General features: G+C 45.4%; 1 protein-coding gene across 4 annotated transcripts in view; it reads right to left on the bottom strand.

Moving 5' to 3' along the window:
* Positions 1–22,542, bottom strand: part of ASTN2 (astrotactin 2) — a gene marked incomplete at both ends in the record, with an annotated part of 917,251 nt that overhangs the window by 570,819 nt on the left and 323,890 nt on the right. For all 4 annotated transcript variants that reach the window (XM_082842116.1, XM_082842118.1, XM_082842117.1 and 1 more), the window contains one exon: positions 14,373–14,480. In XM_082842116.1, coding sequence (XP_082698242.1) covers positions 14,373–14,480 — 108 coding nt within the window. The remainder of the gene's footprint in view (positions 1–14,372; positions 14,481–22,542) is intronic.

Raw genomic sequence — 22,542 nt, 5'->3', positions numbered from 1 at the left:
TTGAGGCCCTATAGTATGCCAGGCATTTTGCTCCATCTCACTCTATTCACAGTCTCCTCTGTATGCAATAGTCTTCTCTGACCTTATTCCCTTCAACACCACCACCCTGCTCTTCAGAATTCAGCCTAGAGATTTCCCATGCCAGCATCCCTACTCTGATCCCACCAAGCTGGTCAGGTGCTCTTCTTTTGTGCCAGCACAGAAATCACCACCAGCCTCTATCCCAGACCTTTTCACACTCTATTGTAATTGCCCATTTGATTCTTGCCCCTACCAGACTGTGTGACCCACAGGGCAAAGACTGTGCCTCACTTGTCTCTGTATTCCCAGGGCCTACACAGCAGGCTTCCAGTACGAGTCTTGTGAACTGAAATTACCTTGGACTTAAATGGTGGAACGCCTGCTGGAGATCTCTTCTGGAATGGGAGGAGTCTCTCTTCTTGTTTCTAGTTTCTCCAACAGAAAGAAAATTATTTCGTTAGATGTGTGTTTCAAGATTTCCTTTTCTGAAGCGTCATCCTTTATTTTTGGACCCTATGTACCCCAACGCCTCACTCTAAACCGCCTCGGCTATCAGCACGTGGCTAATACTACATTTTCTTACATTTGCTAAAAACAAAACAAAAGGTATCCTTCAATTAGAATCACAGAATTGCAGAGCCAAGAGGACATCCTAGAATTATAATCTATTTGATTATAGAGAGACAATAGAGAGAAATGGAAGCCACTGAATTTGAGGGATCTCATATCGCTCTACCAGGCTGAACATGCCTTGAGCACATGGACCACCACTCTTACTCTTCTTTGGTGTGGTTCCCTAAGGCAGCGATTCTCAACCACGGCTGCACCTGGAAAGCTTTTATAAAAACTCAGAAATGCTCAGGCTCCACCCCAAACTTATTAAATAAAATTCTGGGTTAAAGTCCAAAGGTAGGTATCTGTTTTTTAAACCCGAACATGTTTCCTATGCACATAGGGTTGGGAACCGTGTTAAAGGGGAAAGTAACTTTACTCAAAACATCATTCAAGGACAGAGTACAAGGTGATCATTCTCGTGGTCCAGGACCCTTTCCACCTGGACACTTAGTTTTGATTCTTCTTCATCTTCTTTCTTTTATATTTTTTCCATTAGGTAAAGATGAAATGCATTCATGCCTCCAGGGATCCCAAGACCAGACACACAAGGGTTTGAATGAATAATGAAAGAGGGAAAGGCAACATTTTTCAAGATTCCAAATCAATTTAAAGATAGACTAGACCTTTGAGATCATCTGACCTAGCTACTGAGACACAGTACCCTAGGGTATAAAGGGAAGTGGACAGATTTATCCATCACCTACCATCTGCCAGGAACTGTGCTGACTGCTTTACCTGTATTATTCCATTTCAACCTCAAAACCACTTTTAGAAGAAGGAACTTCAAGTATGTACTATGGAGCTGAGGAAAGCAGGAGCCAGTGGGTTAAAGTGGTCTTCCCAAGATCACTCTGTTAGGACTCACAACCACCTTTGGTTTGTTGTTTTTTTGTTTTTTAGTATTTATTTATTTACAGTAAGTCCCCTACATGCGCGTACAAGGTCAATTCCGAGATCACGTTCGTAAGTCCAATTTGTTCGTTAAGTCCAACCAAGTTAGCCCAGGTAGCCGTCTAACACAGTCGGCTATATAGTACTGCACTGTAATAGGTTTATAATACTTTTCACACAAAGAATACATAAAAAGCAAGCAAAAAAAATTAAACATGTTTAATTTTACAGTACAGTGCCTTGAAAAGTACAGTAGTACAGTGCAACAGCTGGCATCCAGGGGCTGGCATCGAGTGAACAGGCAAGAAGAGTTACTGACTGGAGGAGGGAGAGGAGGTGGGAGATCATAGAGCTGAAGGATCGTCCACAACAGGAGACGGAGGGCAAGCTGCAGTTTCGCTCACGCCTGACGCTGACGGAATGCACGTTCGAATCTTTGAAAGTTTTCAACTTGAAGGTCCATATGTAGGGGACTTACTGTATTTATTTATTTGGCTGCACTGGGTCTCAGTTGCGGCACGTGAGATCTTCGATGAGGCACGCGGGGTCTTTTTTAGTTGCGGCATGCGGGATCTTTTGGTTGCAGCATATGGGATCTAGTTCCCTGACCAGGGATCGAACCCAGGCACTCTGCATTGGGAGCTCGGAGTCTTAGCCCCTGGACCACCAGGGAAGTCCCTTCAACCACCTGTTTACCTCCAAAGACCATGAATCAAGCATTGCACACCGGTGCAATTACCTCCAGAAAATCCACTCACCTGAAATCCCTTTTAAGAACCGGCAGAGTATAACTGATAAAGAGAAGGATAAAAAAATACATACATATATAACATGTTGTGATTCACCCAAGTATATTTTTTAAATGAATTGTTCTGTCTGTCCTCGGAAGTAAGCACTGTGGTTTGTGAATCCCGTCCTTCTTAAAAAATCATTCTCAACAATTACCTGGCTGCATAATGTTCCATCAAGTTGACACATTGTAATTCACTTAGCCACTTCCCTATTGTTGGCCATTCAGGCTCATTCTAATTTTTCAATATTACAGATTATGCTACAATGAGTATCTTCAGGTTTAGAGTGTCATGGAAAAAATATGGTCATAATATAATGTTGAGTAAAAATAAACAAGCAAGTGAAATGTGTGTGTTGATTACAGTTACAATGATGAGAAAAATATATATGTAAATGAGGATGAGGAAAAATGAAATCAGCTCTTTGGTCTAGAAGGTTCTTGTTTGTTTCTATTTTCCTCTGGTAGTACTATTACATGACTTTAGACTGGTGAAAAATGACAGAAACAATAAGCATGCCATCCCCAATGTTGTTGAAATATCTCAGTTCCCTGAGTGTTCTCACCGTGGAGAGATGAGCTTGGGCTAGTCAGTGGTCTTGACTTGTTCCACAGACAGCAGCCAGAAGAGAAGCTTCTTAAAGGCTGGAACCACATCTTATTTTTTATTTCTGGCCATGCTGCATGGCCTGCGGGATCTTAGTTCCCCAGCCAGGGATTGACCCGTGCCCTCGGCAGTGAAAGTGCAGAGTCTTAACCACTGGACTGTCAAGAAATTCCCTGGAACCATGTTTTATTAACCCCCGATTCCCAAAAAAGTCATACTGTTCTTGGAATGTACAATGTATGTCCAATGAATAAAAGCAGAGAATTTCAGAGCTGGAGAGAGGCCTCAGATGTAATTTATTCAAACACCACACCCCAACTGAATGGATGGAGAGCCAAAGAGACTTTCCCAATGTTCTCCAGCATTTGAGTGCAAGAACCAGAGCTGACCGCACTTCTTCCAAAATCTACTCTAATTAAAAGAGGCAGATGGTTAGTAAATTTGCTCAACGGGAGCCATGAAGGAAGAGTCCTTTTCCAGTCCGACACAGGATAGGTTTGACTCAGTGAACTTTAGTTACAGATCTCCCCTGAATCCCTATGTCCCACAGCCCCTAAGCTGTTCTCATGACCAATGCCTCTGGGCTGTGGCATCTGCTTCCTCCCCACGGAGCACCAGGTGGTTTGACGGTACCTGTGATGCTGAGAGAAGGACATTTTCAACCCAGAATCCATGACTGAGCCGAACAACCTGGAACTCTTCAGTTTCCAGTCTACACGCTCTGCTGGGAGAGCTGGTTCCTCTTGTGCCTGCTTTACCATCCAGTGTGTGTGTGTGGGGGGGGGTCTGAATTCTAAAACGGCCCCCAAGATTCCCATGCCCTATATACCCTCTGTACATCCCCTCTTCTTGAATGTGGCTGGGTCTGTGAATATGATGGGATATCACTCTGTGATTAAATGATGTTATCTGAGAAAGGTGAAGGGATTTTTTTCGGATAAAATTAAGGTCCAGAAGCAGTTGACTTTGAGTTAATCATATAGGAGTTTACCCTGGATAGGTCTGGCCAAATCAAATGAGTCTTAAGAGAGACTGGGGCCTTGAAGAAAGACAGTCAAAGTGTAAGAGGTGCTCGCCAGCTGCCCTTGAGGAAGCCGTGCTGTGAACTGCCACGGAGGGGGCTGTGAGAAGGGCCAGGGAGTAACCTATAAGAACTGGGGGTGGTCCTGGCTGACAGCAGCAACAGAGCAGGCATGTCAGTCATGCAGCTACAAGGAAGTGAATTCTGCCAGCGACCACAAGTGCTTGGAAGAAGGCCCTGAGCCTCAGCTGAGATCAAAGCCCCAGCCGACTCCTTGATTTGAGACCCTGAACAGAGAGCTTGGCAATGACATAACTGGACTTTTCGATGACAGACATACTGTGAGATAAGAAATGTCCGTTGTTTGGAGCTGCTAAGTTTGGGGACATTTGTTAAGCAGAAACAGAAAGTGAATGCACAGCCACGGAGTCCTGACTCTTTCTCCCATTCCCCAGTCAGACCTCTCCTGGGCTCAGAGCTGGTTGGCAGTGTCTCCATCTGGATGGCCTACAGGCACCCCAAAGGCAGCAGCTCTACAGCTGAGCTCATCCCTCCCCCTCCTGAAGGCCTGCTGCTACTCCCTTCCCTGGCGCTGTGCTTCTCTCCAGCGCCCCCCGCCAGAATCCAAGGCTCATCTTCAGCAATGCTCACGGGTTCCCCTCCTCACAGCCAATCAATCATCAGCTCTAACTGTATTTGAACATATCCCTAGCAGCCATCCTGTCCCACGCTCTCCCAGAGGGCCCCCCTACTACCTCAACAGCCTCCTAACTGGTCTGTCCTCCTCCAGCTCTTCCTCCATTGTGGAGAGAGTGATCTTAAAACAGCACAGGGTGATGCAACTCTCTTCTTCAAAAACCGTAATGCACTCCCCATTTCACATAGGTTCAAGTTCAAGCTCTCTCCTGCTCATGTGGAGATGTGTTTTCTTAGTAGCCAGCCACCCCCCATTCATCCTTCAGATTTCAGCATTGCTGCTGGTTCCTCAAAGATGTCTTTCATGGGGAACCGTGGGGTCTTGGCAACTGCAGTAGGGTGACCCCATCTGAAAGGGCAAGTGCTTGTGAGGCTGGAGCTCCTACATTTTCAAGACAAAGCAGAAATCAAGATTTTTACCATATTTTTAAAATGTTGGATACAATAATTTTATCCAACACAGCATGCCCGTGGGGATGAATTTGGCCTCTGGGCCCCAGGTTTGCACCTTTTGCATATGGCCTGTCTCATAAGCGTACAGATGCGCAAATTCACGCACATCGCAAACCTGTCACATAAGAAGCACTGCCTAGCTAAGCAATTTTGTTTTTCCAAATAATTCAGGTGTTGTCTCTTCACAAATTCCACTATTCCGACTCAGAGGCTGCCACAATCCCTTCACACAAAACTGCCTTCTTTTAGGAAAAGATAAGATGGAAAGCATAGTGTGTTTTCATACACTGTTAGGTTAGAAGAAAGATATGCAGGGTTTGAAGCTGTGGGATAATCAGTGCAATTGCAATTTTAGATGTTACTTGCTTGAGCGCGCCAACATTCACAGCAGCATTACTCATAATAGCTCAAAGGTGGAAACAGCTCAAATGTCCAACAGCTAATGAGTCAATAAACAAAACGTGACACATCCATACAATGAAATAATATTTGGCAATGAAAATGAAAGACGCGGCACAGGTAGATGCTCCAACGTGGATGAACCTTGAAAATGTGATGCTAAATGAAAGCCAGTCCCTAAAGATAGCACTGTATGATTCTATTTATATGAAAGGTATAGAATAAGCCAAGCTGTACAAACAGAAAGGAGATTCGTGGTTTCCAGGGGGTGGAGGGAAGGGGAACTCGGGACTCACTGCTATCGGTACAGGGTTTCTTTTAGGGGAGACAAAAATGTTCTAAAATTAGATTGTGGTGATGGTGGCACAACTCTGTGAATATAGCAAAAACCATTGAATTGTATGGTATGCAAATGATATCTCAAAAAGTTGTTTAAAGAAAAAAAAAAAGATGTCTTTCATGACTCTCCCCATGATGTGAGTTTCCCCCTGTATTTTCTTCAGCGGCACTTCTCACAGTCGGAAATGATATATTTCTTTACATGTTTGTGAGACCCTCTCTCCCTCCCCATTTCTCCCTGGCAAGACTATAAGATTCATGAGGTCAGTCCCATGATTGGTCTGTTTGCGACTCTAGACCTGAGCCTTAGCATATAGTCTCAACAGAATTAGATATTTAGTCAACATTAGTTGATTCAATGAATGAACAGATGAATGAACTTGACAATCAAATTCTTTCCCGATCTAGGTCAATTCACCCTTCCCAGCTTTGTTCGGATTATCTTCCTTCATATACCTTGTATTCTAGTGACACAAGACTCTGCTGGATCATCGCATAAATCCTATAAATTGGGATTCTCACCTCCATTTTTTAGAAAAGGAAACTGAAGCCTGGAAAGTAACTAAGAGTCAGGGCTACAAAAGGTCATGCGTGCAAGCATCTCACAGGGCACTTGGCACACAGTTGGCAATCGTGCCAGGTAGTTTCACCTCTTTATCTGGGAAAGCGTTTAGCAGGGTAGGAGAATCCTGGCCACCCCACAGGATTGTGAAGAAAAGGGATGACAGAGCGCTGATGCTTGGGTGGGAAGCAGAGAGTCACAATCCCTCAGTGTAAAGAAAAGGGGTGGGGGTGAGGGAATCCTGCTGAGCCTAGTTGAAAAACAAGAAAGCGAGAGAGACTGATTATTCCTTCTCGCTAGTGTAAGCAACTAAAAACGACATGTTTGCTTTATTGCCTTTGGTCTTCCATTTGATTCCTGACAGCCCTCTCCCTCCCCTGGATGCCGGGCTGTCAGGTGCCGAGCTGGTTGGCATCGCTAAGGAGGAGGAGAAAGAACAATTTAAGCAATATTTCAGGGACCATCACGAGCTTGGGGAGGGAGCTTTTGAAGTTGTTTGACTCTCACTGCATTCAGGGAACCCTTGTCTGCCAAGACCGCTTGATGTTTGTAGGTTGGGGACAGGTAGTCTGGGAGGGACCTTTAAGAGAGAAAAACAGCAACAAAAAAAAAACAATGTCTATTTCCTCTGAGGTTTGAGGGAAGAGAGAGAAGAGAGACATCAGACAGGAGTTTTTGAGTCTATAACAATTTCTGAATACGTAATTTTCTCTTCACTAACGTCTCATTAAATGGGGCCAAATGGAGGCGTAGATCAAACCTAGTTTTCTGCATTTTACTGTTCCTTCAGTAAGAGAAATCCAAACTCCCAGTCTCATTTCTTCATGAGAGAAACTAGAATCTCTCTATAAAGCCTTCAGGAGCTGCTGGAACATTCTGGAGGAAGGGATCTACCTACTACAAATAACAAACAGCTAATGACCAGGGCAAGAGTTATGATAAGAGGGAAGAAGTTAAAACCTGTAAGATTCAGGCTTCCCTAGTGGCGCAGTGGTTGAGAGTCTGCCTGCCAATGCAGGGTACACGGGTTCGAGCCCCTGTCTGGGAGGATCCCACACGCCGCGGAGCAACTAGGCCCGTGAGCCATGACTACTGAGCCTGCGCATCTGGAGCCTGTGCTCCGCAACAAGAGAGGCCGCGACAGTGAGAGGCCCGCGCACCGCGATGAAGAGTGGCCCCCGCTCGCCGCAACTAGAGAAGGCCCTCGCACAGAAACGAAGACCCAACACAGCCAAAAATAAATAATTTAAAAAAAAAAAAAAAAACCTGTAAGATTCTTCTAAGGAGCTGATGCTGGGGTATGGTGACAATAGATTTTGGAAACAACTGGAATGGGGTTCTAGACTCAATCCTGCAACTTACTGATTCTACGACCTTGGAGAAGTTACTCTGCCATGTTTTAGCTTCATTCTTTTGCATACAGAGACAAGGACAGTAATAGATCACACAGGATGACGGGTGAATATGCAGTAGATCTGGCACAAAAGTGGCAATAAATGGCTGCTCTAAGTTGTTATCCCTCTTAGAACTGGGAGTCGAGTTCCTGGCTTGGGAAAGGGGGATACACTCGGTGGGAGCCAATGCCAGAATAAGAACAGGGATGTACTGTTAGCTGATATGTAAAGGGAACTGTAGAGTGGTTTATCTCAACTCTGGTTGAAAATTAGAACCTGAAAAGAATTTTATACCAGACCCCTTGGCCAGACATTGCCATATAATGGGTCTGAGATAAGTATTTGGAATTGGGTTGTTTTCTTTGCTTTTTTTTTTTTTTTTTTTTTAAGTTTTCCAAGTGATTCTGAGGTTCAATGAGGTCAGAGAACTGGCTAGCCTCTGACAGCCCCTCTTACCACACAGTTGAGGACACCTGATCCACTGCTGGCTCTGACCTGACCCAGATTCTATGACTCATCGTTCCTTCGAGCGGGTAACACCAGAGTTTCCAACCTCCTACGCAGGCCCTAAATATCCAGCCTCCCCAGCTGACCTTGTCTTCTGTTTCTGAAAAGAGATCCTCTGTCCAAAGCCTTGGACTTAGTAGTTTGCTTTGTCCCAGGCCCAGTGCATTGTCCTCTGGGAAAGAGTCTGGATTGCTCTATTTCTAGAAAAAAGCCCTTGCACTCTGGTTTGTAGCTTAATTCTTACTTCTTACTGACTGTTCTTCTCAGTGGTGTGCTAGTAAATATTTAACAATGGGCTCTGAGGAGGAAAGGAAAGCTTCCATTGCATTGTTTGTTAATTTGCACGGTGTAAATACTTCTAGCATTGTTGCTTATAAGCTACTATTGTGACATCACTCACAGCAGAGTTGGAAACGATGAACAAAACTGGCTCTCACAACTGGTATGAGTTGGCACCAGCACAGCACTGGAAGATCTCTTTGTCATATGTTTTCCTCCCTGACCAAAGACCAGGACCCTGGGAGGGTTGGTCCGCGTGGATGCTGCCTTTTCGCCTCTACACTGAACTAACTTCTCAGTGTCTGAGCTAGTTGCGACCGTCCCTGTTCCCACTCCCAGCTCCTCCAGGGCTGATGCTCTCTGAAGGGTTACAGAGTTTGCACCAGGACATTCTCAGGGATCTTATCAGGCTTTTGTACCAGCAAGACATGGGTACCTCCCTCCTATCTCTTTAGTATATATCTTATGCAGGTACTGTGGTATGCACTGCACATATATTATCTCAGTCATATAATGGTCTGGCCAGATTTTGAAACCAAAGAGCTTAAGTCCAAATCTCAGCTCCCCTTACCTCATGGTAGTCTCAGGTAAGTAACCTAAGTCCCAGTTTCCTTAGTTGTAAAACAGAGGTAACATAATCCCTTCCCATGGTATTATTTGGAATTCTATAAGAATTCCTGTGAAAGAGGCTGATCTCACCAAGGGACAAGATGGCAAAGATGAAAACCATAGCACAATGTTCCCCAAGAGGACGGGCCCACCAAGTTTATGTTCTTACCTAAAATGCCATTTTTTTTTTCCCCCTAGAAGCAAGACCAATTTGCAGAGCAGCACATTGGAAAAAGGCCATGGAGTCATGCCTGGCCCAGACACTGATTTGCTGTACTTAACTGGTTACCATTTAGTGAACAGTGATCACATGGCAGGCACGCTCCACTAAGCATGTCCTTTGCATACATTCCCTCCTTTACTCCCTGCAACAAGCCTAAGGAAGAGTAGAAGGATTAACACTAGGCTTATCCTTCTTTACCCAGGGGAAACTGAGGCTCAGAGAAGGAAAGTGCTTGCCCTAGGTCATGCAGCTAGGAAACAGCAGAGCAAGGATTTGGACCCCTGGGTGCTGATTTCAAAACCTGTAATCAACGTAGAAGGACTCCTGTTTACCTACTGTTTTAGTCTGGAAATAATCTCAAATTTATGGAAAAGCTGTAAGGATAAGAAGAGTACAGAGAAGAGCCATGCATCCTTTGCCCAGATTCACCTATTGTTAACCTTTTGCCCCATTTGCTTTGTCATTTGAAGAGATGACACTTTAACCTTGGGAAAAATGCTTCCCTTCTCTGAGCCTTGTTTTTTTGTGTGTGCATAAAATGGACAACTGGATGGATTATCTTTAGGGCTGAAAGAAATGCTGTGGCTTGATGAGAAATGTTGGATAAAGAATGGGATGGTGCCCCAATGGTCAAGGCATGGCTCCTGCTGCCATTACTGCCAGTCCATCTGCCATTACTCCCAAAGCTATAGCCTTGGGCTCTACCTAGCTTCTGGGATCTCTCCCATCCCCACCCTCAGAACACCTTGTACCTCTGCCCTCATACATGGCAGGTACTGTTCTGTTGACGTTCAGCTTTCGCCCCACTCCATCCCCATTTCCTGGAGTCTCTGCTCCATCCAGGCATTCTCAGATTAAATTTCAGAAGTCTCCTTCCCTCAATCCCGAAAGGCCTCCTTTTCTGCAGATATGGCTTGAACTTTCCCTCACCTGTCCACTTCCTCTAAAACATGATTAAACTGTGTGTGTGTGCGTGTGTGCATGTGCGTGTGTGCGCGCGCGCGTGTGTGTGTGTGTGTGTGTGTGTGTGTTGGCGGGGGAGAATCAAAAGGAAAAAAAAAATTCACACATCCATACAAAGTTTTGCTTAAATTCAAGAGTTCTTATTACTACAGAAAATCTCAGCTTAAGAACCATCACATTAAAACAAGAAACTAAAACAAAACAAAATAAGCAAAAGCAGGGGGCATTCATGCCCTGGTTCTCTTTGCTGGGGAACTAATCAGCAAAGATTAGAGGAAAGTGCATGGGATTGGGAATCAGATAACCTGAGTTTCCAGAGCTGGCTGAGCAACCAACAGAGGTCCAGAGAGTGAGAGAGACTCGCCCAAGGCCACACAGCCACCCGCGCAGAGCTGGGCTGGGAGGTTGATGCTGGGTGCTTGCACTGCTGGAATCAGCAGCAGCTGTACTGCTCTGTCTCCTGCTCAGCCCTGTGCCTGTGGCTGGACACGCCATCTGCAGTTCTCATCTGGACCTTCAGTCATACATGAGCTTATCCTGATCAGCATCGCCTCTCTGTGTGAGCTGCATTCCCCCCGCAAGGAGGTTATAACCACCTTGAGGTTGGGGGCCCGGGCCCTGTTTCCCACGCTGCCCAGCATCATTCCCTAAATGTAGGTTAGATTAAAATGAGCTTCAGACTTGATGACATGACATGTAAATATCCTTGTTTCACAGATAGGAAAACTGAGGCCCCAAGAGGGCACACGCTCGCCAAGGCTCTCTGAGTGTGTTGGTGGTGGGACTACAGACTTCACTGCACATCTCCGGACTATGAGTCCAGAGTCTTCTGTTGTGTGCGGTGTCATCTCTAGTTAATAAAGGTGGAATTCTGCCAAGTGGGAACCTACCATATCCAGCTACCTCAACAGTTAGTTCTGTCAAATACCATCAGAATTGGCACACCCCAAACAAATGATGGAGTAGATGGGTATTCACTTGCCCAAACATAAAACTCTTTGCTTCACAAAAAAACTCCTTTCAGCAGCAAGACCACGTGTGCCCTGAGATCAGATTCATTTCACGAAGCACTGTGAGATTTCACTCCTGCTTCCTGGATCAGTCCTACAGGTGATATGATATGGATGGTTTAGGGTAGGGGTCATCAAACTGTGAGCCACCGGTGAAATCTGAACCAGCATCTGCTTTTGGAAATAAAGTTTGACTAGGACACATTGTGTTCATTCCTTTATGTGCTGTCCGTGTCAGCTTTCAAGGTAAGGTGGCAGAGTTGAGTAGTTCCAATTGTGACTGTAAGGTCTGCAAAGCTGAAAATGTTTACTGATTAACCATTTACAAAGAAAGGTTGCTGATTTCCGATTAGGGAAATCCCACCAGACGCACATGTCTCTCAGTCTCTGTTTCTCGGTCCCTTTGTCTTTCTTCCTCTCCACCCACTCACCATATTGATGACTACAGTTCTTTGCTTTGGGATGGGGTTCTGCCTGGCCATAGCAGACACCTTGGAATAACAGTCCCATTTCCCTGACAAAGAACCTGAGGCTCAGGGAAGAAAGGGTTGATTTTCAGACTATATCATAAATCTCTTTTCCAGTAGACCCTATTGCCAAAATTGAGATGTTAGCTGATTTACTTTGGGGTGCAGACTGTTTTCAAGGGAAGGGGAGTTTCAGGAGGAAAGAACAAAAATTTCTGAGCACCTCTGGGTGAGTCCCATAACCTTCCATATCTAGACTCGCTGGCTCTGCGAGGTAGTTATCAAGAGCTCGATTTTATACAGAGAGAAGGACCCAGAGGTGAAAAGCCCCATGGCCACACAAAGCAGGCGAGGTGAAGTCAGAATTCACAGCCAGGACTGGCTGAATCCAGTGCCACTTCTATTTCTCTCATGGAACAGGCTAAAGAGAGGGACCTAGGGAGGGAACACCTGTGAGCTGCCTCTTTTCTCCTCCCACTTCATGTCCTCTCTCTACCATCAGCCTTGGGCACATCTGCCAGAGAACCTCCCAGACTTGTTACATCCCTTCAGGTTGCACTTACTCCCACCGTGCTTGAAGAACTCAGGCAGAACCGGCTTTCGACATCAGTACTCAGGCCCTCCTCCGACTACCAGGCACATCCTTCCCCGGCGGCTTAAGGTGGAAGAATGGGCAGGCCTGAGGCCTTAGTTCTACTCACCAGGAGCGGAAAAGAGAAGGGGAAAGGAGAGGAGACCTTTTTTTTTTTTTTTTTTTTTTTTTCCCCAGTAACTGGGAATGGAGTGAGAGAAAACAAGGAGGGCCAGATGGAAAACCACCATTCACCCTGAGCGCTCGTAATAATCCGGACACTGGAATAGGAATTTATTTCATTCATTCATTAATCCTTCATTTGTTCAAATATATGAACCTATAGTTGAACCAAAAATATGGACCCATCCCTGTGTTTGGCGCAGGGATGGAAAGCTGGATACAAGTGACAATGGAGGTACCTATTCTCGTGAACTTCCAGTTCAGTGGAGGGTACAAACATTGCCCAGAGAACGTATCGGTAAATGTAAAATTCCAGGGGTGAAAGTCTGCAGAGGGAACAGCACAGGAGCTGGTGTAGAATGAGACAGGGAAATTGCATGTAGGATGGCTCAGCTAAGACACGCCATTTAAATGGAGATGTCAGAGTGAGTAGGAGTGAGTCGGAGAGGGCGGGGGAAGTGTTCTGGGAGAGAATGTTTGTGAAGTTTCTGGTGGGACAGATGGGAAAGTGCTGGAGAAGAGTGCTGGGTAGCAGAGCAGACAGAGCCCTGGAGAGATGTGCAGGGCCAGACCACTCAGGGGATCGTAGGTGTGGCAAGAACTTCACATTCTCTCCCAAATGCAAAAGGACGGATTAAAGCTTCTAAGCACAGAAGAAGCAACATGACCCCTATGTACATTATTAAAATGATCACTCTGGCTGCAGGGTTGAAAAGGGGTTGGAAACAGTAGGTGAGAATATTGAGAAGGTGACTGTAACAGTTTTTAAGCAAAGGATACAGGGGACAGGCATTAGGATGGTGGCCGTGGAGAAAGGGAAAAATTGTTGCCGGGAGTTGTAGTTAAACGGGAGATGCTCTACAGTAGGTCCTTACTAGTTATCTATTGTATAGCACAGGGAACTCTACTCAATACTCTGTAATGGTCTATATGGGAAAAAATCTAAACAAGAGTGGATATATGTATTTGTATAACAGATTCACTTTGCTGTACACGTGAAACTAACAACACTGTAAATCAATTATACCCCAATACAAATTTTTTAAAAAATAAATTAATTAATTTAAGAAAACTAATAAACAAAAAAAAAACAGGAGATGCTCATGTTTCCATCTAACCCCATCATTACCCTGAGAGCGAGGTATTGCTACCCCATCTTAAACATGGGAATGTTAGGATTACTGCTTCTGTTCTGTGGATGAACAGTGACAAAGCCAAGTTTGGGCCCAGGTCATTGTCTAGCTTCGACTTCCAGGAAGCCCTCCCAGAGTCCTGTTTATTGGAACCAACTGGAGAACTCTCTGCCTGGTCTCTGTGTCAGGTAAATAGAATTTCCTGAGCAAACGCTAGTTTTATCCCGTAGACCCTGTGCATTCTACAGCTGTATGTGTCCTTTTGCACTTTGGTTGCTAAGCATCTCTGAGTTAAGCTGTCAGCTCCTTCTAAGAACTACACAACACAGCATGGCACGGATTACCGTGCATACATCTAAGCTGAATTTGAATTATTTTCCTTACTCCGATTTTCCTTTCAATCCGATTCTCTATTGTGATGGATTTTTAAAAAACTGCATAAACTTAAATCCTTTGAGGAATGGGGTAAGACAGAAATCAGACAGAGACTGGGTATTCAGGGTGTCAGACGCCAAGTTCAGTGTTAACTAGATAGGGACCAGGCTGAAGAAGATTTAGGGTTTGCTGTGAAGCACAAAAGCTGCTTCCCAGATTTTCCTCCAAACCCTGGTTCTGGAACCTTCTCAAGGACTCTGTTACCTTTGCTGTGGCGACGGCTTCGGTACTGCTCCGTGTAGAACGTCAACTGCGTTTCATCGTCTGCCTCTGAACCCGACGTCCCCTTGGTTCTCCCAAAGCTGATTCCCCCTGTGCAAAAATCACAATCCATCAGTCATCACAGGCCTCCAGAAGCTTGTTCAATCCCTCATCCATCCCGAAGATGAGCAACCCCATCCCCAGACTCCTTTCTGTAAATCCCAAGTGGCCCAGGGGTCGGCATGATTTATAGAAGGCGTTCAGGCTCTGCCATGACTCGGACCTGGGTTCTAACCATGGCTTGGCAGCCTTGGGGCTGTGTGACCTTGAGGAGATGCCTCACCTTTCTGAGTCCTGGGTTCTTTCTTTCTAAAACAGGGGAAAAGCTGTTAACCTTGTGGGGTTGCTTTGAAGATTAAAGGAGATATGATACTTAAATACCTGGTCCGGGGTGGGTACCAGATAATTGATAGGTACATTGTTGCTTAGAATGATGAACCTACCTCTGAGAAAACATTCCAGGTGACTTAATTTCACACACACGTTTCAGTCAAGTGCTTCCTCTATGCCAGGCCCAGAGCCAGACACAGGACAAGCAAAGATAGACACCACCCGGTCCTTGCCAGCCAGGGGATCGTAAGCTAGTCATGGGGACAAATGGGATGCTAAGGAGCCTTTAATCTAACTCATGGCCATGTTTCCCACACAATGAGACACGGGGAATATGGAAGAGAGCAATCCATCCCAACACGGAGGACCGGGAAGGCTTTATGGAGGAAGGGAGATTTTAGGTCAGGGATGGAAGGATGGATGGGGCGCTTCAGTGGTAGAAAATGGAGTTGGGAGGAGAGGTAAGAGCTGGAGATATCCCTGGGGAGGGGGAGTGCGGGCAGGAAGAGGCACCAGAGCAGAGTGCTGACTGGGAAGGATCTGTGGGAGCGTCCCAGGGGAAGTGGCACACTGAGGACTGCGGGCTTCATTTTGGATGTCACGGAAGGTTCTGAAGCAAGAGAATCAGTTCAGCAGCTGTGCATGCCAGGAGGGACATGACGGTGGCTCACAGACCTCAGAATGGGTGCCAGGGAGGGAGCACAGCCAGGAGTCTCAGCGATCACCAGGTAAGAGGAGATGGGGGTCTAGGTGAGGCCAGGGGTGGTGAGGATGGAGAGGAAGAGATGAGTGCAAGGGATGCTTCAGAGAGAAACTCAGAGGAACGTGGAGGGGGAAAAAGGTGATGTATTCATATGCTAGGAATGGCTGATTACAAGACCGATAAAGGAAAAAAGGCTAGGAAGAAATATACCAAATTACTAATAACGGTTAATTCTTCAGGGAGAAATATGGGTAATTTTTATTTTCTCTGTGCTCTATTTATTTATTTCTTTTTAGTCCAGGATGTGGAAAGAGAGGGCTTAAAGGACTGGTGGACTCTTTACCCTAGAGAATAAATGGTGATGGGAGAGCCTTACAGCATGCTGGGGTGGGAAACAAGAGGGAGTTTGGTTTAGGAGACTGTTTAGTGAATGGAGCTTCAGACAGCTACACCAACAGACTACATCTGGGAGGAGATTCAGGGATCTGGTAAACATGGTTGTCCTGGGTGGAGACGTTAAGTGGCTGAAGGATGGCGCTGGAGGAGGACTACTTCTCCCTGTAAATGTTTTGTATCTTTTGCATCAGGCACTGTGCAAACCTATTACCTATTCCAAAAATTCCACCTGAAGAAAAGAAAAATATACGTTAGAGGAAAATGTTGTTCAAGTTGTGAAAGGATTTACTTTGTCATTTCCTCTGGTGGGGCATCTGAAATGATGTTCGGTCCACAAAAATCCCACTCTTAGACATGTTTTCTATAACAGTTATTACACATTCGTTCATTCCAGCAACACATTTAGCAAGCTACTATGTATCTAGAAGATGTCTATACATTATTACATACAATCCTCATTGTGATATACTCGTAAGGAAGGCGTAATTAACATACAAGACAATAATATAAAGACACACATAGGCAAAGTCACTTGCCAAAAGTCACACAATTGATGAGTAGGAGAGTTATGACTCAGGGCTACACTGTCCAGCTCCAAATCTGGGCTCTCCAGTATGTAAACTGCTTTCCCTGCAAACAACTCAAGAGGGAACCTTGGGGGAAGAAGACTGTCCTTTAAGCATCAAGGTGTCAAGTGCTGTGTTATGAGCTTTGCATACATCACCTCATTCCAAACTCTCAGTCCTCGTGGGAGGGAGGTATCATGATGCCAACTTTACAGACGAAGCAACCAGTGTTCAGAAAGGAAGGTGATTTGTGAACAATGAGTGAAGTCAGACTTGGTACCCAAGGGTGTCCGACGGCCAAGCTCAAATTTTTAACCGTTATGACACTGTTTCTCAGTTTAATGCTCTGTAAAATGGAAAAGATGAATACTTGGCATCCTGCTTCCTGGAGACAGTGTGTTGTAATGAACGGGAGAGGACAAGGGACAACAATACCTGATCACTGTCCCCAAATGTGTCTTCAGCCACTATCTGTCCCTGTCCCTTGGTGCTCATCTCCCCAATCCCCAGCAACTAAAAGCTGGACCTGGAGACGGCAGGAGACTCCAGATTCTACCGGATGCAATTCTCCATTTAAAGGCTCTCCTTTGAAATGGAGTTGGCAGACGCCCCGTGGAGATTCTGGAAGCAGTGGAAGAGCAGAGGTCTTAGAGACCAGTAGGCTTTTAAAATTTCCATTAAAATATTTTACTGTTACAGAAAAAGGAAGGAAGGAAGGAAGGGAGGGAGGGAGGGACTTTTGTTCATCTACACATAATTTTTGGCCAAGGGGAAAATGAAGGCATGTGATGAAATAGCTGTCTCAAATACAGGAAGCATCTGTCATACTTCCTGCTGTGTTTGGGCGGCAGAGGAAAAGGCAGGGATCTGCCTGTCAGGAGTCTACTCCATGCCCTTTACTGCTACTGCAGTACTTTTAAACATTCCAGCGAAACCCTCCCTTCCTTCCTTCCTCTCCTCCTCTTTCTCATCTTCCTTCCTTTCCCAAACAAATGGCCTATTATGGTGAATGTGGAAGACAGAATTCAGACAGGAGTCTTTCCCTACTGGGACAGTCTAGCTGTGGCAGGGGGTGAGGGGGAGTGGGGGGATGGCAAAGTCACCAGGCAATTCGAATATAATAAGAAAAGCTAAGCCTCCCATAGCACTGTCCCTCTGCCAGGCATGGTTCTAAACCCTTTGCTTGCATTGCCTTGTTTAATCCTTACAGTAACCCTAAGAAGCAGGTTAATACTTTCCTTCCCCTTTTAACAGACGAGGAAATGAAGGCACAAGGAGAGTCAGTAACCTGCCCGGGGTCACGCAGCTCATAAGCTATAAACCCACAGTTCAAACCCAGACAGTGGCTGCACTCTATTCCCTTAGTCCCGAGGCTGACATACAATAACATATGAGCAAAGACTTCATTTAATGCCCACAGCCATCCTTGTAAGGAAGGCATTGTGAACCTTGCTTCGCAGATGAATAAGCCGTGCCTCAGAGAGAGGTGATGAGAGGTGCTGAGTGAGGGAGCTGGGATTGAAATCAGGTCTGCCTGCAAAGCCTGCCTCATGGCTACGATAACCAGGGAAAGTGTGTGTGTGTGTGCGTGTGCATGTGTGTGTGTGTGCGTGAGAGCAGAGGTAGAGCGGTAGCAAAAGCTTGATGATCATGACCTCTGAGGATTAGCAAGTCCGTCACTGGCCCCCAGCACCAGGGCACGTTTTCCACTCTTCACCGCTCCTCCCTGGAACCTCAGCAATTGTACTATAGATAGGAAGTCTCATCACACTCAGCTAGATCCTAGTGATGCCTCCAGCATTCCACATGTTCCCATACCCCAAGACCAAGCCCCTGGCTTCTCCAGGTCCCACCTCCATTCCCACAACTCTGGCCCTCATGTCCCTCCTGTAAGTACCAAGGTAACATGTTCAGAGTTGAAACTGAGGCTCAGAGAGGCTGCCTCCACATCAACCCCAAAATATAATGCAAGCCACAGACGCAATTTTAAATGTTACTAGCCGCATTAAAAAGGTAAAAAATAAACAGATACAATTAATTTTCAGAATATATTGGATTCAACCAATATATTCAAAATATTCTCATCTAGCTTGTAATTAACATAAAATTATTATTACTGAAATATTTAATATATTTTTCACAAGTTTTCAAAATCCAGTGTATATTTTATGCTCACAGCACATCTCAGCACAGACTAGCCACATTTCAATTGCCTATCATATCAGAGAGCACAGTTCTGAAGGCACTTATATGAGACATTTCCTGAGTATAATTAAGGACCAGAATCTGGAGAGATGAATGAGCCATGGGCCCCACTAAGGTGCTGAATTTTTTTAATGTGATTTGGATGAAAAATAGTGTAGTTCAGATTCCATTAAAAGACAATAGCATTGTCTCTGCCCTCAGGCACTTAAAGGCTAGTAGGTTTTTAGATTGGTTTAATCCATGAGTCATGAAAGGCCATGCACTTCTGTACAAGAAATCAGGCTACTGGAGTCAGATATGCGTTCTAACCGTGGTCCCACTTATTGGCTGTGTGGGCTTGGGCAAGGCCCCCAAACTGTCTGAATTCATCTTTAAAAAGGGGGCAGTAACTCTCAGCTCACATGGTCACTATGAGGAAAACGATGCGGTGTATGTAAACAGCACAAACATCAGAGAAGTGAGAGTGAGGGCACACTCCTCGTTCATTCAGTGCTTGCCTGGGTTTAGGAGAAGAAATGGAAATGCCACTGAGTGGGAGTGGCAACTCCCTGCCTCCTGTGACATTGTAGGGAGGTGACAGCCACCCAAGGCGAACAACCTCTGAGTGTCCATAGAACCTGCAGGGGCCACAGGCCAATTCCAGACTGACTTGGAGATGATTCAGACAAATGGAAAAGGGCCCCCTCTGCTAGCATTTTAATATGAAATTGGTGATACAGTGAACTAAAGTACAGCCATTAATTATACAGGGCTGCTCAAGTATTTCTATTTAGGGGCTGAGAGAAAGTGAGAATGGCAGAGGTTGGCAAGAGGAAAGGAGAGGAAGCAGCAGCTCCTTTGCCCTTGTTCCACAGGCCTCTGTTCCTTCTGGTCCTGAGTGGTCTGGGATGGAGCATGAAGAAGATGGGCAAAGCACATACCATAGTGGGATAAGCACCGCTCTGGACACCTTATACACAATATCCCATCCACACTTCACATGGGGTCTGAGAGGTAAGAATCACCCCAGCTTTACTGAGGGGCAAACCAACCTTCGGAACCTCAATACTGCTTATCTAAGATCACACAAATGATAAGTCGCGGAGCCCCCCAGTTTGAACCTGGATTTTGTCTGATTCAGAACCCCCCTTAGTCATTAGGGCAATGCAAATCAAAGCCACAATGAGATAGATACCACTTCTTAGGCACTAGGTTGGCCACAATCAAAATAATGAGAAAATAACAGGTGTTGGAAAGGATGTAGAGAAACTGGAACACCCATACATTGCTGGTGGGAATGCAAAATGGTGCAGAAAGTGTGGAAAACAGTTTGACAGTTGGTTCCTCAAGAAGTTAAACACAAAATTACACATGACCCAGGAATTCTGCCCCTAGGCATATCCAAAAGAACTGGAGAGGGTATTCAAATAAATACTGGTACATGAATATTCATAGCAGCACTGCTTACAATAGCCAAAAGCGGAAAGACACATGTCCATCAGCTGATGAACAGATAAACAAAATGGGGTATATTCACACAATGGAATATTATCCAGCCATAAAAATGAATGCTGGACACATGTTACAACACGGATGGACCTTGCAAACAGCACTTTGGATCTGAGGAAAACATTCTGCTAAGTGAAAGAAGCCAGACATAAAAAGTCATATGTTATATGGTTCTATTTATAGAAAACATCTGAAATAAGTAAGACATAGTGATTGCCAGGGCTGTGCAGAGGGAAGAGAAGAATAGGGAGTGATTGCTAATGAGTATGGGGTTTCCTCTTGATGTACTGGAAATGTCTTGGAACAGACATGTGATGGCTGCACATCTTGTGAATGTATTAAATGGCAATGAATTACACACTTTTAAATAGATAATCGTTAATTTTATGTTAGGTGAATTTTACCTCAATACATCAAATGTTTAAAAAAAAGAGAGAGAGACCCTCTGTTTGCTTTGCAACCTCACAAGACTCATGATAAAACTGTATAATGGGGGCTTCCCTGGTGGCGCAGTGGTTGAGAGTCCACCTGCCGATGCGGGGGACACGGGTTCGTGCCCCGGTCCAGGAAGATCCCACATGTGGCGGAGCATCTGGGCCCGTGAGCCATGGCCGCTGAGACTGCACGTCCGGAGCCTGTGCTCCGCAACGGGAGAGGCCACAACAGTGAGAGGCCCGCATATCCCCCCAAAAAACCCTGTATGATGGGGAACTGTGAGAGCAAAGTGGAGACATCACAGAGCCCTGCTGAAAGCGTCCAGGCTCAAGGCGTCCTGATCCAGTGTTTGAGGTCACAGAAGGTGACCAGTCAGTCTGTCCCGGACCCAGTAGTCACCTCAAATAACCACAACACTCATTTTTTCATTCATTCGTTCAACGATTATTGAACCAATGCCCACTCTGTATCAAAACACTGTTTCTGGGCACTGAGGGAGGATAAAGCAGTGAATAAAACAGACTAAACTTCCTACGTTCTGGAGTTTCCTTCCTGGTGAGGAAGCAGTTAAAATATTCCAGGCATGATGTCGAGCCCTCTACGTGGGAATTACCTCAATTCTGCTGATAAGTAAACTGAGACATTCTGAAGTTTATAGAGACTCCCCCAAGATGACACAGATCCTTTGTGGCAAGGAGAGACCTGACCCCAGGTTTGCTCTGGGGCAAATCAGGGCATCTGAACAACTTGAAAGCCATATTATGGAAAAGGCTGGAGCAATTGTTAGGATGTATAGTCTGTCCTGGGCCTGAGGATTAACTCACTGCAAATGTACTTTCTCTTACTGGGCTGCCCTGTCCACAAACCTGCTCTGCAGCCCCCAGTTGACCCACTCCTCCACCTCCATCTCCCGTGCTCTTGGTATCATGATGGATGGTGGTGACATGTTAAATTATTCAGACTCCGTGTCTTCCTCGAGCTGGTGACAGCGATACTGCATTTTTAGATTGCCCAGAACTGTGCCAGATAGAGAAATATGTAGCTTGGGAATGCAAAACCCATCTGACCCCCAGCTGTCCAGGGAATACAAATGGTACCAGTCAAGGGAAGAGGACAAAAGTGGCTAAACTTCCCACACCCTAAACCACACAGCTCATAACTGCTCTGAGCTCTAGGGCTAAACCACAGAGGTTCACACACATCCACCATTTGGAGACACTCTGACCACAACTGCCACCTGTCATCAGGTACCACGATAGGCCGGGCACAGGGCCAGGCACTTCACCCAGAGGTGACTACACATATTCCTCTTCCTCCAACATGGAAACAGAGTCTGGGAGACATGGCCCTCCTGGTCCATAGTCACAAAGCCAGTGGCAGGACCTGGATTCAAATCCAGGTTTATCTGGTCGCCAGAGAAGAAGATTCTGCAGCATTCTTGGGATTCATGTTGAATTTCTTTAAATTGATCTTTATGGTTAAAAAATATCTTTATGGTAAAATATAATTAAACATGATTGTTTATAATTTCAGGAAAAAAAATATATGACCTAGAGGCCCATTTATAGGGGACTGCTCAAAAAAATGGTGGCGGGCTTCCCTGGTGGCGCAGTGGTTGATAGTCCGCCTGCTGATGCAGGGGACGCGGGTTCGTGCCCCGGTCCGGGAGGATCCCACATGCCGCGGAGCAGCTGGGCCCGTGAGCCATGGCTGCTGAGCCTGCGCGTCCGGAGCCTGTGCTCCGCAATGGAAGAGGCCACAACAGTGAGAGGCCCACATAACGCAAAAAAAAAAAAAAAAAAAAAAAAAAAAAAAAAAAAAAAAAAGGTGGCATATCTCTAATACAGACTTTTATGAGATCATTAAATACAGTGACATAAATCTCTATTTACTGACATGCAAACCTCCCCATGGTATGTTGTTGAATGGAAAAGTAAACAGAGAAGAATACAAAGAGGGATTTCACGTGTGTAAATTTATACATATTTGC

Source organism: Leucopleurus acutus, assembly GCF_964270905.1.
Source record: "Leucopleurus acutus genome assembly, chromosome: 7".
Classification (NCBI taxonomy): Eukaryota; Metazoa; Chordata; class Mammalia; order Artiodactyla; family Delphinidae; genus Leucopleurus; species Leucopleurus acutus.
Note: the sequence above shows the minus strand (reverse complement) of the source record. Positions and strands in the feature narration are given on the sequence as shown.